This window comes from Neodiprion lecontei, chromosome 3 (genome assembly GCF_021901455.1).
Source record: "Neodiprion lecontei isolate iyNeoLeco1 chromosome 3, iyNeoLeco1.1, whole genome shotgun sequence".
NCBI classification, from domain to species: Eukaryota; Metazoa; Arthropoda; class Insecta; order Hymenoptera; family Diprionidae; genus Neodiprion; species Neodiprion lecontei.
Genome location: NC_060262.1, coordinates 28,767,762 through 28,783,318, shown reverse-complemented (window position 1 = coordinate 28,783,318; position 15,557 = coordinate 28,767,762). Strand labels below are relative to the sequence as shown.

General features: G+C 38.8%; 2 protein-coding genes across 4 annotated transcripts; one reads left to right on the top strand and one right to left on the bottom strand.

The window, feature by feature from the left end:
* Positions 1–3,703: 3,703 nt before the first annotated feature.
* LOC107216628 (transmembrane protein 14C) lies at positions 3,704–5,216 on the top strand. The gene is made up of 3 exons (XM_015653871.2): positions 3,704–4,105; positions 4,632–4,821; positions 4,922–5,216. The coding sequence occupies exons 1-3, from the start codon at positions 4,030–4,032 to the stop codon at positions 4,989–4,991; spliced, it is 336 nt and encodes a 111-aa protein (XP_015509357.1). The 5' UTR covers positions 3,704–4,029; the 3' UTR covers positions 4,992–5,216.
* LOC107216640 (clavesin-2) lies at positions 4,968–14,547 on the bottom strand. Of its 3 annotated transcripts, XM_015653892.2 has the most exons (6): positions 13,985–14,547; positions 13,791–13,893; positions 7,450–7,846; positions 6,958–7,268; positions 6,752–6,845; positions 4,968–6,598 (listed from the first exon to the last, which is right to left on the bottom strand). In XM_015653892.2, exons 3-6 carry the CDS (start codon positions 7,841–7,843, stop codon positions 6,444–6,446), a joined length of 954 nt encoding a protein of 317 aa, XP_015509378.1. In that variant the 5' UTR covers positions 7,844–7,846; positions 13,791–13,893; positions 13,985–14,547; the 3' UTR covers positions 4,968–6,443. The 3 variants fall into 3 exon arrangements, with proteins under 3 accessions (XP_015509378.1, XP_046590049.1, XP_015509377.1); XM_046734093.1 differs by lacking the exons at positions 13,791–13,893; positions 13,985–14,547 and adding an exon at positions 9,342–9,548; XM_015653891.2 differs by lacking the exons at positions 13,791–13,893; positions 13,985–14,547 and adding an exon at positions 8,865–9,125.
* Between the last annotated feature and the right edge of the window lie 1,010 nt (positions 14,548–15,557).

Sequence of the window (15,557 nt, the reverse complement as noted above, 5' to 3'; positions counted from 1 at the left end):
CTTTCACATTTCATACAAGAAATACACACTTTATCTCTCCTGCCGATTCCAGACTCAAGCGGCCAGGCCCTTCAATGGTCAGCCGTTGACTGAAGATACGGGTCGGCTAATAACGCTGCCGTTCTGCGACAGTTGGATGATGAAAAATTTCGCTCGTATCTTTCAAATGTGTGTTAAAATACACTCGAAGTGTTAAGAAGCGTCGTTTTTTCTCTCCCTATCACCTTTCTAGGTCTTTAAACCACTACGCAGCGTTAAATACCGTCTCATATACGAAGCATCCATTTCATCTCGTTCAAAATTAGCGCATCCGTGATGTATTACAGTTACTCTGAATTTTTTTCCATCCGAATACTTTTCGAAAAACAATTCTGCTTTCGATTCTATGCCTATGAAAATTCAAAATCGAGAGAGCAATGAAAAGTTGTTGGAACAATTATGAATACTAATGTTATGGAATACATCGAGCGTGCCTCGAATAGAATCCCATTTCGAAATGAATAATTCTTCTCTTTTCATATCATAGCTAATCTAGTAATATAGGTAAATAGGATGGTTGGAGGTGTTCGGAAATGGTAGGACATTTCAAAAGTTAAAGTCGACGATCATCCGGTGCATCAATTTTATTGTTACAGATTTTATTTTCCCATGAGGCATAGAGTATTCAACAACGATAATGCAGTCCTTAAAATTCATCATTCATCTCTGTCTGGAAAGCTAATTCGCAAGGCGTGGTATTCTATTCTATTTGCATTATTAGAAAAATACTCGTACTCTACATACACTGTTTCTAATCTTTTGCTACATTTGGTTTAATCCCCATGCTTCCACAGCACGAATAGTCAGAAATGTTTTTGATTATCCATAATAAAATAAAAGAAGTAACAAAGCTTAAATTTATTGTTAAAGCTCTAATGAATACATCAAACTGCGGTCGAATCAATTCATTTATTATTTGCACATGACCTCTATATATTTGATAAATTATTTCTGAATACATTGAAACATATGTATTTATAATGAAATATCATGCAATGGGCTGTGTAAACTATAAACTATAATTTCTATCGAATAGCTGCTTTTATGTCAACAGGGCTTTGAGACTCAGTTCAGTTCGTCCTCCTCCTCGTCCACCTCCGACCACCTCCAACAATCGCCAACCACCTCGAACAACCACCGATAACCACCTCGGGTTGTACCTGGAATAGCAATAAATATTTTCAGTATAAGAACACATCAAAAACATTACGTAAGGATTCATATAATCACAGGTTTTGTTTTTTGGCTGTAACTTTCGATGCGTTGATCGCAGCGTATTGGAACTGCGCCCATTCGATTTCTCCCGCAAAATTACGTTGGAATAGTGCCACAATTAATTTATTCCAGCACTTTTCAACATCGCGAAAATTTTCGTCAAAAATGCAAAGGGGTTAGCCTTACTTTTTCTTCATTTTTCGACCGAAAATTTCTGGTCTCAGATTCGATTCGTACGACCGTTTTCTGACTAACTGAACCCTCAGGAACTCAGAAAACCCAGCAAGAGTAGCGTGGGATCAACAGGAGCGAAATTGCGAATTAAAATGTACCTGCTGAAAAATGTCGAAAACACAGATTTTGTTTTTTGGCTGTAACTTCCGATGCGTTGATTCCAGCGTATTGGGACTGCTCATAATCGATTTCTCTCGCAAAATTACGTTGGGGTAATGCCACAATTAATTCATTCCTGATCCTACTCCTACTCCTACTCCTATATTTACATCTTCCCACGATCCTACTCATACTCCCGATCCCACTTCTGATCCTACTTCTACTTCTACTCCCACTCCTGATCCTATTCTTGATCCTACTTCTACTCCTGCTACTGATCCCACTACTATTCCTACTTCTGGTCCTGATCCTACTTCATCAAATATCATGAAAATGTTGAACTCATCGAGCACAAACCTCGCCCTCCTCGTCCACCTTGTTTTCCTCGTCTTCCTCGTCCTCCTCCTCGTCCTCCTCCTCGTCCAACTCCGACCACCTTCAACCACCTCGAACAACCACCGATGACCACCTCAGGTTATACCTTAAATAGTAATAAATATTTTCAGTATAAGAACAAATCGAAAATATTGTGTAAGGATTAATATAATTGAGTAATTGATTAATTAATTAATTAATAATAGAATAAATTGCATAAGCTTATTCATAGCTACTGAATTTGTGCTTGCGCGGAAAACGAATTGAAATAATTTATTGTAAGCGTGACAAGTTTGAAATATTTTAGATAAAATATAATTACAATTGCCATGCAATATTATAAAAGTGTTTCACTCTCCGAGCACAAATCCTCGTCCCCCTCCTCCTGAATCACCGAGATTACCCGCAACCGTCCCTAACCACCTCCAACGAAAACCGCCAACCACCTCGAGTTATACCTCGAATACTAATAAATATTTTCAGCGTGAGAACAAATCAAAAATAATGTCTAAGGTTTGATATAATTTTTTTATCGACATATTTTACCAAAAAGATTATGAGAAGATTGTAAAGTTATAGAAATTTTATTAGCGCACTGACAGCTACTGAATTTGGGCTTGCGCGAAAAACGAATTGAAATAATTTATTGTAAACGTGAACCAGGAACCACGGAGCGCTTATCCTGGAAGTCGAGAAATTTTGTTAGCGAACTGACAGCTACCGAATTTGGGGTTGCGCGAAAAACGAATTGAAATAATTTATTGTAAACATGAACCAGAAACCACGGAGCGCTTATCCTGGAAGGCGAGTTTCACCGCGTAGCGGACCCGAAGCGCGGGATCCGGGAGGTTGAGAACCCGGTACTCGAAATTTGCGGAGCTCGACTCTCATCCGTCCGCTCTACTGCGCGGTTGTTTCCAGACTGAGGAATTCGGCTAGCTGATTTTGAATTGGTGACGTCACTTTCTGAACATCCGACATCCAAACTTTGGTTTCGACCTTTAATACTATGTATGATGATGTATGATGTACGATGTATGATGTATGATGTATGATGTATGATGATATGATATGACGTATAATGATTTCAGTTCTCACATTCCAGACAAGAAATACGCACTTTATCTTTCCTGCCAATTGCAGACTAAAGCGGCTTGGCCCTTCGATCGTCAGGCGTGGAGCAAAGATTCATTCTTCAGTTAACGAGTCAGCTAACGAGTCGAAATGTTCTTTGCTCTGAAAATCACGAAAGAAATTAAACTTAACCACCTTAGACTTCTGACGGAAATTTCAACGATTTAAAAAAATGCTGGAATCAATTCTTTGATGCACTGTTCCGACGTAATTTTGCGAGAGAAATCGATTGGGCGCAGTTCCAATGCGCTGCGATTAACGCATCGGAAGCTACAGCCAAAAAACGAGAACCTGTGTTTTCGACATTTTTCAGCAGGGCTCATTTATATCCCACCATAGACAATGTCTATGATTCTCACAGTTTCGTCTCCGACGACTCCACGAACTGTAGCCTGCTAATATTTCTTCTCCGTGAACCGGACGCTACCACTTCCACAACCGTATCTCCCATTTTGTGGTGCCATCTAACACAATATAGGTTCTTGGAATTAACTATCCGAGTGCATCGTCGGTAAGAGCATTACAGTAACCGATTTTAGAATACTCCACCGTGCTTAGCATCATCGAGGCAGTGGATGTTTATAATTTGTTCAAATTCGACCAGTTGAAATCATGATCTTTAGAAAGGTGTTTCGTATCATCCCTTGCTTTTCTGTTGTTAAATACTTGCAGGGATACGGATCAGTTACCGACATGTGATTACCGACCTATCGTGTCAGAGGACTGTACGTTATCAGTGTTACGAAAAAGTGAGCGTGAACTCTCCTATACTACTCTGTCATCATGCATCGTGATTTCGAATCCAGCCGATAGTGTCCGGTCTTATCACATCAATTATTACCAGCTCAATTCGAGATTGAAGTATTGCGTGACAGGCAGGCGGTTTCGGCCCTCACGTAACGTTAAGGAATCGCTTGAAATTATTCATTAAAAATGCCTTTGGATATTCCCGGGTTTGCGTATGCCGCTACTGTTGCTGCGGGTGGCATACTGGGTTATGTTAAATCTAGTGAGTATGTTTTAACTTCCTTATTCGGAAATTCCTATGCGGTCAGACTTATTTTTTGCACTCTCACGTTAGTTTGTTTTCGGCCTCTTGATATCAATTGATACATATTTTGAGCATGGCAAATCTAACAATGAATCATGGGTTACAAGTATCAAATTTTACAACAATTTTGTTTTGATCTTGTTCGTACATCGTCATTTCTCAATTGTTTAGTAGAGTATGTGCAATCGTTTCTTGTGTCATCGATTTTCGTACACTTTCGTTGACCCGATATGTATCTACAGCTTGATCACATTCACGATTCGTTACCCATGATATCTGTCTTATCTTCATTGTTTCAAACTTGGCAGCTTTCATAAGGCACCTTATCTATAACGTCTAACTCCATTGTAGGACATCGAGGATTTAAAGTATCTCGTTATTTGTTCATTTCAAATTTTAATTTTCATTTTAACTCACATCGATTGCAGCTAATTGGTTTCTACGAAATTCAGATCGATATAATTCTTAAAATTTATTTCCACAGATTCAATACCGTCATTGGGTGCTGGACTTTTGTTTGGTTCACTGTTGGGTTTCGGAGCATACCAAACTACACAGGATCCAAACAATTATGGGATGTTGTTGGGTACAAGCGCAGCTCTCGGCGGCATAATGGGCTACCGATTCTATAATTCTGGAAAAGTTATGCCTGCTGGTGTGATTACCGTCATAAGGTAATAGGTGCATTCATATTTGGTAGGAATGTTAAGGTTTATTACATATCAGATTATGTTGATATTGGATTTTACCATCAATTTAATGAAATTCTTCTAGCACTGCAATGGTGGTCAGGCTTTTGGTACGGCATTTTTCACCGTCATTAACAGGAACAAAGCACCAATGAATATTTTGACTTGTATAATTTAATCCATATTAATTTGCACAAGTAATTCAAAGGTGCAGCCGCATTACTGTGCAACTTTACACTCTGGGTATATGGTGATTGTTGTGTATGATTTTGTACTCGATAGTTTTATACGTAGATTGCACTCAACATTAATCACAGTGATACGTAGTGTGATCTCGTTGTAATTTTATCAAAAGAATAAATAAAATTTCTCGATTATTATTCATTGTATTTTAATCTCATTTTATTATGCACTCCCTGTAGTACTTTGAGATGAACTCCTAGATTAAACTATATGACGCTGACTTTATTGAAAGCTACCCAATCCATTCATCAAATAATCTGAACACTTTTCAGATGAATCAGGTCAACCTACATCATGAGTAACAAACGAATTCCTCTATTTAAGGAAACGATAACAATTTGCTATATAAATATATGGTTAACTCTTCTGTTATTGATACTTTAATGTGACTGGGTTGTCTCTTCACCCTTCGCTGAAAAATAAATTGAATTACAAATCTTCGCATTCCGTTTGAATGAAATTTTCCGTATTGCATGAAATCTTTCGTAGAAAGAAATAATAAAAAATTTTAAATGATCTAAATAAATTTTCCCTTATAATTTTATTCACTTTATTACGAGTACAATTTTCAGTGATTTACGGGATACTTATCACACTCATCATTTTTCATCACCATCAGGTGAAAGTAGATATACGTCTTACATTTTACGATGCACGATGAACATTCAACTACCGAATTTCTATCAAGGTACGAGCCGATTCACCAATTACGATTAATCAATCGGTTATAACGCAAAGTCACCGCGTAATGTTTTGACGCGATGTGCCGAAATCTCCAAGTATCAAACTTTCTAATTTATTCTGCAGCAAGTAACGACTTACGTATTAAAATTGTCAAATACTGTAAGTCATGTAAGGGTTACATTTCGAAACGTTATGTAAAACTAAATATATTTATATATTTATAGCTTATTTTTAATCGTATATAAATTATTTCTAAGGTGCTCTGTTAGAGACTCGTGAAAACATTTGTAGGTAACTGAATCCACCGGCAGGGCAACATAATTGCTATTGTCTGCTAACATACATATCCCGTATAGATAATCTAATAGTAACTTAAAATAAAATTAACGCATAGCGTACTTAATGAATAAAACAGACATGGTTGTCATATGTACAAATTGATAATCGTCAATGAGTAACGACGGAGACCACAATACTAAGAATATATTAATTGGAATGGAATATTTCAACCCAATTATTTGTGACTCATCAATCGAGGATTAGGCTTATTGTTTTTAAGGCGGTGAAGACATGTGTAACGTTATATATGTATAACTAATTGAACTTAATAATTCGGCGTTAACGGTTCTGCCTCAATAACATCAATATTTACACCCAACTGAAACGCTCAATTCTGAGCATTAGTCTACTTCCAGCTTCCGGAATGAGCCAGATATACCACCCAACCCATCACTCGTAGTTGACGTGCAGTTATCTTTCGAAGAGAGCTCAATGTACATGTCATCCAGGGCCTTGAGCTCGTCCCGTTTTGCGTGCAGCGTTGTTTTGAAAGTTGCTGAATACCGAGAATAAGACACGTTACTGTTGCAAACTGTTACGTTACGCAGAAGGTATATACCTCAGCTTCCGTGTGAAAGTTACAAAGAGACTGTTGCACGAACAAGACGGATAAATAAACGCTTGTATAAAGATGAATACTATTACTCACCAATCATTTCCGCCATCGGAATTTCACCTCCGTATTCTTTTGGCAGGATCTTTGGATCGACTGCTAGTTTCAGCTCATCCAGATTTTTGTGCACCTACAAGAGACGGAATAAGAGAAAGGTTAATTAAATCCAGCGCCATCCTGGTCAACTACCATTTCCCCCTTCGTTACAAATTTCTCCAACGATTGTTCGCAGTCTCACTTACCAGAACGCGTCCTTTAAGCTTGTCGTTGAGAAGCGAGACTGCAAATTCAATGATCTTTGTGGCATAGCTGGGAATGTTAATGAAATGAGTTTCCTTGTGCCGCATTGGTGTGCTGTTTTGAATGCACCTCAGCATATTCCTTATATCCGTTAACGACCACGCACTAAGATGGCCCATTGTCAGTCCAGACTCGTCGTTCACATGGCTATACCCGTGAACCTGATTTTCCTCTTCATCCATCAAAGTTTCGACCACTAAACTGTGCGCCCGAGCCATTTGAGCCGATGTGAACTTGTATGGATCGAATCGTCCTGAAGCCAATATTAAATGCATCGTTATAATTTCCCCAATATCGAGTTAAACAGCACCTAGAATACTATTCGATTAGGTGTAGTGTATTATGAACAAGACGATAACACGCCGGTTTCATATATCGTATGCTGTCGAGGTGAGGGTAAGAAATGAATTTTTGGGCATTCAAAAGCTTCTTACCGGCACAAGATAAGATAACTTGGCGACCAAGACGATCCCTCTGAGGAAGAGGAACCAGATAACCGCTGTCTATGATGGCTTCCATAGCAGGGTCCTTGATGTCCAAATTTTGAAACCAGTTCGGGTACAGTTGTCTGATGGTTAGGTATCGTTCGAGCATGTCCTGGGCCAGAGGAACGCTGAATTTTTTTGTTCTAAGAAATCTGAGCAGAAAGACTGCGTCTGTTCGGCAGTTTTTGATTTTAGGATGCTTGAGTATCCAGTGCCTAAGCTGCGAGAGGGCATGTTCACGGGTTTTCTCATCTTCTCTGAGTTCTACCCTTGCGGCCGTCTGGGTTTCTGGACTTAATCCGCACTCATAACCCTCTACTTGGTGTTGACCTCCCATACCCATTACCTGAAACAAAATGTCAAGTTACAATTTTTATGCAGCCAGTGATCAACGGTAGAACGGTTTTCGTAAGAGGAAAGTGGAAATAGGTTGCTTTCACTCGGCAAATATAACATAATCATTCTTGCTTGATTAATGTAAAATTTCTCCACCGGGAGTCGTGAAAATGTAACGATAAGTACAAGGGTAAAATGCATAAGTACGTTCCACGTAACAAATCGTATAAACTTGAATCGATGGCGAGCATATTGTTCACGAACTATGACCACGTTCAAGCAAACTTTCGATTCCTATATTATACATATACATTACATAGTACTTTACGCAACAAAAAAATTATTACGTTAATAGTTGGCGATTTTTCATATAAGGAGGCCTTGAGAGGGAGTACCGTCGCGGACTTGTTCCGAATTCTCAAAGCGAACGAAAACAAAACTTGTAACGAATTTCGTATGGAAACTTGGTGCCTGCTATTTCATAATCATCTCCTAACACATTACAAAAGCATATTCGTGACTGCGTTAACCAATAAGCGATCTAAAGAAAATGAAAGTGAACACACGTATAATGAGTCCGACGCTCATTGATGTGTGCGGCAATCAACTTTCTATTTGAATATTCTACCTGACACTAAATTATCCCGGAAATCATATAAATCGTTAAATGCATATCAGTCTAACAGGACTGGCATCAATTAAATTTATGGTTAAATACTTTATCGTTAATATTTCATTTTATAGATCAACGGCCTGTTATCCAATCAAACGTACGATCAAATGAATAGAATGAATTCAAGTACCAAATTTATCAGCAAATCTTCAGGAACTCAAAATATGTGTCTAATTGTACAGCTGAAAAGAAAAATAATTAAAACAGTACGAAGTAAGCTGAGGTGACCAAATTGTAGAAAAAATGTCAACTGAACGAAAACGAGAAAATCCAAGTACATGAAACTGCCATGTTACCGTTGAACTCTTCAAATGATTTCTAATATTTGAAGAAAAAGAAGATTATTATTACTCACTGCCGACTGGGAGAGGGCGCTTCGTAAGGAAGGAATTATTATAAACCGATTTTCAATTCACAAAGTGTTTTCGTTTCCACTGCAGGTCGGGGTTAACAAATGTTTGAAACGTAAAATTAATTCGAAGGTTTAAACGCACAACCGTCACAGGTCTTGTTCACCGATCGCACTGACTAACTCCAAGAGAAGGACACTCGACGGAGCTAGACCGAAACGGACTGAGGTGTTGATCGTCGTATGCCCAAAACCGAAATAGTCCGGTCACTACGATTTCCCTCCAATTTAACTCCACGGGCAGCAACGTAGCCGCGTCTGGATTCGGTTGTCCCTCACCTAAATTTCGGTATTTCACTTTAGTTTCCCCCCAAACACCTGGAAAACTTATTAGTTCACGCCCACGGCTATACTAGGGGAATCTTCGTACGATTACATCCTAAATCTAATTACTCGGAACGCTATACCAATTTTGAAAGTTACCTAGCCGCTTCTGCAGCACCGAGCCTACAGTACATGTATCGCCTGCAGGATCCGTATTCGACTTTGCTCAAGCAGCAGATCCCTGGACGAAGATTCACTTTCTTCTCCTAGCCTTCGTCTATTTTACTTTCACTCGAACCGCGGGGGTGACCCTCAACCGCACCAACGAATAACAAGGCCATTTTTTCTCCCCGTCATAGAGAAACACGTTGAAAACGGTGAAATTGCCGGTCTTCAAATTTTATTCAATGAGTAAAATTAACTTTCCGGACAAAGTCTGATTCGACTCATACGACGTTTGAAGTGAAAATTATTGCGTAGAACGTGGCTTGTAATTCCGACAGAAACAGGTCAAAGTTCCTCAAATGAGCCGACGCATGTCATTGTGTATTGTAGTTATTGCAACACAATTCTAGCTTCGTATTGATGGTTGGTACTGCTATTATGGTGTGACTTATGAGCACTGTGATGTCGTAATCGTGACATTAAAAAATTAACTCTCTTAAATTATAATTCCGTCTCAGCTCGATCTGACGGATTGCGAAATGATTTTAACGAATCATCAATACTGCATACACTTTTTATAGACGTTCTCTCGCAACGAAAACGAGCATTGCTGTGTGAACGTAGGCACAGGTCTTACTTTAAAGAGCAGACTGCATGAATTTGAATAGCTGTGCTCATTTTTCTCCGTCGATCTGCTAATGAAATACAGTCAAGATTGACATAACTCTGTACAAACAAATTTTGATTAACATTTCCTGAACGTGACTCGTGCGGGTGCTATGAATAAGGCACGGACACATTCACATGGGATTGGAGACAATTTTATTCGAAGAACATCAAAGAGCCGAAGGCATATCGTTTCGATAACAAACCAATATTTTTTCAAGGAAAATTTTTAACGACCTGTTGTTTCATTGAATTTTGTCGATTTCGAAATACGAAAATTAAGATGGTTATTTCCTTGAGATACCCAAGTGATTGTAAGTCCCGACTATAAATATGACTAATTGCTAATTTATCACTAACCGATTTTAAAGTAATTCCGGGATAGATTCGGCACTGTGTTTCTACCCTGCTGCCTCGATCTTAAATTACACAAATGCCGTGATTCGCTTTGATAACAACCAATTGAATATTATTGTCTCCGCATTATTCATGGACGAAGAAATAAAACAATATCACGGATGCGCACGTACTGCATCTATTCGTCGAATATAAATTAGGACAAATTCACCATTTTCATTTAAGATATAGACAAAAAAAAATACTGATAGCTCGTATACTTGAAAAACACACCTCTCGAAGTTGGACTGTTCCACGGTAGTTTGTGCGACAAATGTAACAACAACAGCGTAGATTTTTCCTGAATATTTTTCGCAGCTCATGCAACCAATTTGCAAGTAAGGTAACAAACGCAATTTAAAACATCAATATAGTATTGAAACAACACTATTTCCATCCATGGACCTACCCACTCCTTGATTGTTTGGTTAATTTATTGTAGAGAGTCAACAAGATTTACCATTCATATAGTCATAGATACTTTTTTCTACATAAATAGTTTATTATTTAATTCCATGGGACATGCGTGCGAATTGAAAAAAAAAAAAAAAACTACGATTACCTGGGAAATACCCTGCAGCTGATGTGTACTCGAAGTGCGTACACTCGTGTACTTAAAAATTAGCGGTCCTTAGGTTTGCTAATGGCGTTATACCCTAGCATTCGTAAGGATTTCCTCGTAAATTGAACGCTTGCTCTTGAAGTAAATATGCATAATTCAACAGGCATGCGAATTGTTATGCTAAAATATTGGCTGCTAGCGTTAATGTGGCAATGAGGCGTTGGCCGCGTAGAGTCTGTTCGGAATTTTAATAAGTAATCTTCAAAGTAATAAACCAAAGCCCGCATCCGTCAAAACCCAGGAAAAACGATGACTGGAGCTGACATCGACACACGACTGTTTTCAGGTGGCTGCTTAAAAATATGCGATAATAAAGTCGCAAGATAGAAGTACAGACTCCGATTTTGCCAAGCAATTTCATGCGGTACGTTTCTTCGTTGATCAAATATTATGAGCTTGTCCAAAAGTTCCATGAAAGAAAACTGGTTATGAGGGTAGGCACAAAAGATGTTGAAACGTACACGACGATATTTGAGTGCATGAGAGAACAATTGGTCGACGCGGACGTATCGATGAAAGGGTTACTTAGACAAGTATATGAAAGTTGAGAAGCTTTCGTTGATGAGGGCTTGAGTAAATAATGCTTTTTCCTCCTTGTACTTTACCAATTCTAATTGATATGCGGATTATCAAGGTGTTTTATTTCAAAACATCAATCCATTTGATAATGAGTCACGCGTACTGCGCCTCCACAAATGCATTTTAACCCTACTGAAAATAATCATGTGTTAAATTATAAAACGTTATGATTGAAATTCACGTATAATTTATTGCATGACTTGTTTTGTAAAAAATCACATTATAAATTACAACAGCACGAATCATCCGATATATTAGATCAAAAATCGTATAAGGATTACACAGCTTACTATATCATTTTTATACCGGATATACCCAATTTACCGCTAGTTGATAGCTGCGTTATCGTTTGAAAATTGTTGCACATCAACTTCGGATCTAGCCAACGGATCTAACAATTCTAAACAAGATAGGTAATAGCAGAAATGGAAACGAGGCCAGTCTCATTGAGCTGGTCATTCTAGTGCTCACATTATTACATACGCGTATGTTCCTTGACTGGGCAAAACCAGGGCAAAGATTATGAAATTCTTGTTCTAACTCTCAGGAGAGGTTCAATAAACTCAACTATGTAGAATTACAAAACTGTTTACTTTCGATAATTTATACCTGTATTTATCTACAGCGTGCGACGCATACCTGCCATGAACCATCCGTAGCATTGTACACACGTACACATTTTCAGTTGAAGGTATTCGACACAAGGACGTTTAACTTAGCGATTCTTGTCCGTGAAGATGGTGTTTACTTTTCAATCGACAAGATGCGCTTTGCTAAATTAAACATTTCAAATTTACTGCTTACTAACGTAAGACAAACGGAGAATGGCTATAGAGAATTGACGGTACGGCGTTGTAAAATGATCTCATGCTCACTGAAGAAATTTGAATAATTCAAAAGAATTGCTCAGTTTTTTTTTTTGTCTCGTTTTTGTTGAACATTTAATACAATTCCGCTGAATAATCAAAAAGCTATGAAGCCATCAAAATTATGTCCGAAAGCAAAAGCAGCAATAAATTGTGTTTACTCTGTGCTTTGTTAAAATTTTTCATTATTTATCCGTGATGAATTTTGCTCACGGCATGCATATCAGTAAATATCTGAACCATCAATGATATCGAAATGCAAGTTTGATTAAATCAAATTTTTCTCCGAGTCCGCAAACAACGATATGCATTTTCTGGCCACCGTATGGGAGTGATGTTGACCACTGGCAGGCATAATGATTAATGTTCATATTTTCGGATGTTCTAGAACGATCGAATGCAGCTGAATTTTCAAATTGTATCGACCGCAAGAAGGTATCACTAATGCTTGTTATACATGTGAACCCTCACGTCTTCGATGGGTGTTAATAGCTTAAAAATGACAGCTGTCCGTGTTCAACCTGTTCTTCCATACTCGTCACATAATGCCTTAATGACTCATTTCTCATGCAGGTTTTGTGATGGTTTAAATCATACAAGTTTTCGTTGGAGCAAAATTCATCATCAGCTCTGATTTGTGGTGGAATCATTGAGAAATTGCTCGCGAACGTGATACTGCGATGAAAGATTTCTTGCCCGCTTAACTCATGTTACGGACGGTACGTATAAATTCCGGCGACCTACTTCTGAATTTACGAGCATTGCAACATTATTAGTTCCAAAAATTGCAAAATGTCACCGAGTAGTTCTTGCGCATGCATTCGTGTAAAATGACATTGTTAATTACCATCTACGCCTGTGGTCGTATTTGAGCAACGTAGGCTTTTGGTTTCTGAATACCTATAACACGGCGTCGCTGTTAAGGTACCTAATTGGTTTGATAATTAAGCAGAACAGAAGTCAAAGTGAAAGGTCGTTAGTTGTTGGCACGAGTGTAAATAAATGCCACTGAAAGTACAGTTTCCTATTATTTACCGGTATCACCGTTTTCGGTACGGCGACTTACGCAAAGATTTGAAACAAGAAAGGGTTGATTCACAATTTATACAACGATATTCCATCGGGTGTCGAAACGTGCGTACGCATATTCGGTTCAAAATGCATATCGAAAGCAGTGGGATTTAAATTCGAATAATTTAAAAGGCATTGAAGCATTGTGGTAAAGCACCGGGATTATCATAAAGAGAAAAGCGAATGGTTGGGAGGATAAGAGACGTGTGTGCGGGCAGAAAGTAATGGCAGGTATAGACTCACCGAAAGGTTCAGTTTGCCAAAACACTTGGTCCAATCACGAGGGCTGTACTGGTTGCGGTGCAGTGGTATTCCTCGAAATCTTCACCGCATGACTGTTATACCCCTGTTCGAACATACAACAATTAGTTGACAGTATTGTCGAGGCCGATGTAATTCCCTCCAGAGCGTACGCGCATGCGTTGCAGACGACTCACCTTTCTCCCTGGAGAGTATTCAACGTCGAGACCGATGCCTCGGAGTTCCTCTCAGCTCTGAGAACACCGGTATCCTCTCGGGCGATCATATTCCGTTCTAACCAGAGATACACGGTAAAAAGTTTTCCTCCACGAAGTGAAAGGAGAACGATGATGGGATCAGCGGTGGTCAAGACTAGGGCCAAGTCCAAAAGCCCTTTGCCGATCTTGGAACGAACGTATTCATAGGATAGAAGCGTATACATGATGTCAAAGAACTCTATGTTCCCAGGCTAGATTTTGTTCGTAGAGGCACGTTTCTCTCTCAGCTCAGGTTTCGTAACTATTTCGTAACACTAGACACCGATTGGGTCACTGCAGCTTCGTATCCTTATTCGAACTGTTGGATTAACACTTGACTACTGCTGGTCAGTCAAAGTCCCATACATTTATCTTACAGTCAGATCAATCAGTCGTTTCTTAAATGACCTTTTCGCAATGATATATTTCTACCTCACGATTCTTTGGCTTTGGTAAATTTTGCTTGCTTCGATACCAATCATCCTACTGCAATTAAGCTCTCCGTTGATCAGGTTTTTCAGCATTCTAAAATTATACAGGACGATAAAAAAAGTAAAATTTCATTTAGCAATCACTTATTATACAGTCGGTCGTGAATGCTGCGTCCACTCTAGCGGACGCGACAACTGCAAGCACCGCAGGTTTCAGTAGATGGAAGGTGGTACTGGCACCACGACTTTCACCAGTATTTGAGCTGGTTTGTGGTTGCACCATCGGCTGGGATTTCAACTTGTAGCTTCGGGCTGGACTGCAGGAGGATTTCGTCCGTTTTAGGGTGTTCAATATGCTTTTCAAAATAGCGTATACCCGTATACGACATATGAAGGAGTCTTGTGAAGCGGAATAATGTTCAATAAGAAATATCATGCGAAGCATATTGTATGCAGCTGTTAGCTTAGAGGCATACAAGTAAGTGAACTACAAAGTTTAATTTCCTCAAGTATAAATTGTAAAATTGTGATTCTCGTAGTTTGCACAATAGCTGAAACGGTCGGTGACTCAAGCTGTAATTTGCTTCTTCGATTTAAGGCCGATTTCAAACTGCTGTGAGCACGTTGTTCATCAGCACATGCTCAGCGCTCGCTTTCACCATGTCGACTGTAAGAACTCTGGTATTATTTTCAACGCTCGCCTTTAAACGATCGTGGTTATATAATTGATATTAATACCTACCTAATAAACGCAGTGTTGCTAACCGCAGGAGAAATGATATCATTCGAAAAGCGGAAATATAAGATCGACATATCTTCCGGAACTAGTAGGACATTTGAGATTGTCGCTACCTACAGTTACTTTCTATACGTGATAAATGCCGTTTAAGTAATTACGCAATCCCTGACTAATGAATATAACGGTTGATCGCGGGATTGAAGTAAGTATTCCGTAACCGATTATTCAAATCGAACCATCTGTGATCAGTACCTTAGGTTTCAAGGCGAAGTACGAACTGATATAATTATTGGATTGATAAATTCGCTTATTGCAGGTGCCTCTATATCGTACTACTGGAAGC

What these genes read in the sequence shown, in the direction of transcription:
- LOC107216628 (XM_015653871.2), top strand. Translation starts at nt 4,030, where the DNA reads ATGCCTTTGGATATTCCCGGGTTTGCGTATGCCGCTACTGTTGCTGCG. An exon ending in ACTGGGTTATGTTAAATCTA is followed by an intron (nt 4,106 to 4,631) that starts GTGAGTATGTTT and finishes TTATTTCCACAG; the next exon opens with ATTCAATACCGTCATTGGGT. An exon ending in GGTGTGATTACCGTCATAAG is followed by an intron (nt 4,822 to 4,921) that starts GTAATAGGTGCA and finishes AAATTCTTCTAG; the next exon opens with CACTGCAATGGTGGTCAGGC.
- LOC107216640 (XM_015653892.2), bottom strand. Translation starts at nt 7,843, where the DNA reads ATGGGTATGGGAGGTCAACACCAAGTAGAGGGTTATGAGTGCGGATTA. An exon ending in AGCTTAAAGGACGCGTTCTG is followed by an intron (nt 6,846 to 6,957) that starts GTAAGTGAGACT and finishes CGTCTCTTGTAG; the next exon opens with GTGCACAAAAATCTGGATGA. An exon ending in TCCGATGGCGGAAATGATTG is followed by an intron (nt 6,599 to 6,751) that starts GTGAGTAATAGT and finishes CTCGGTATTCAG; the next exon opens with CAACTTTCAAAACAACGCTG.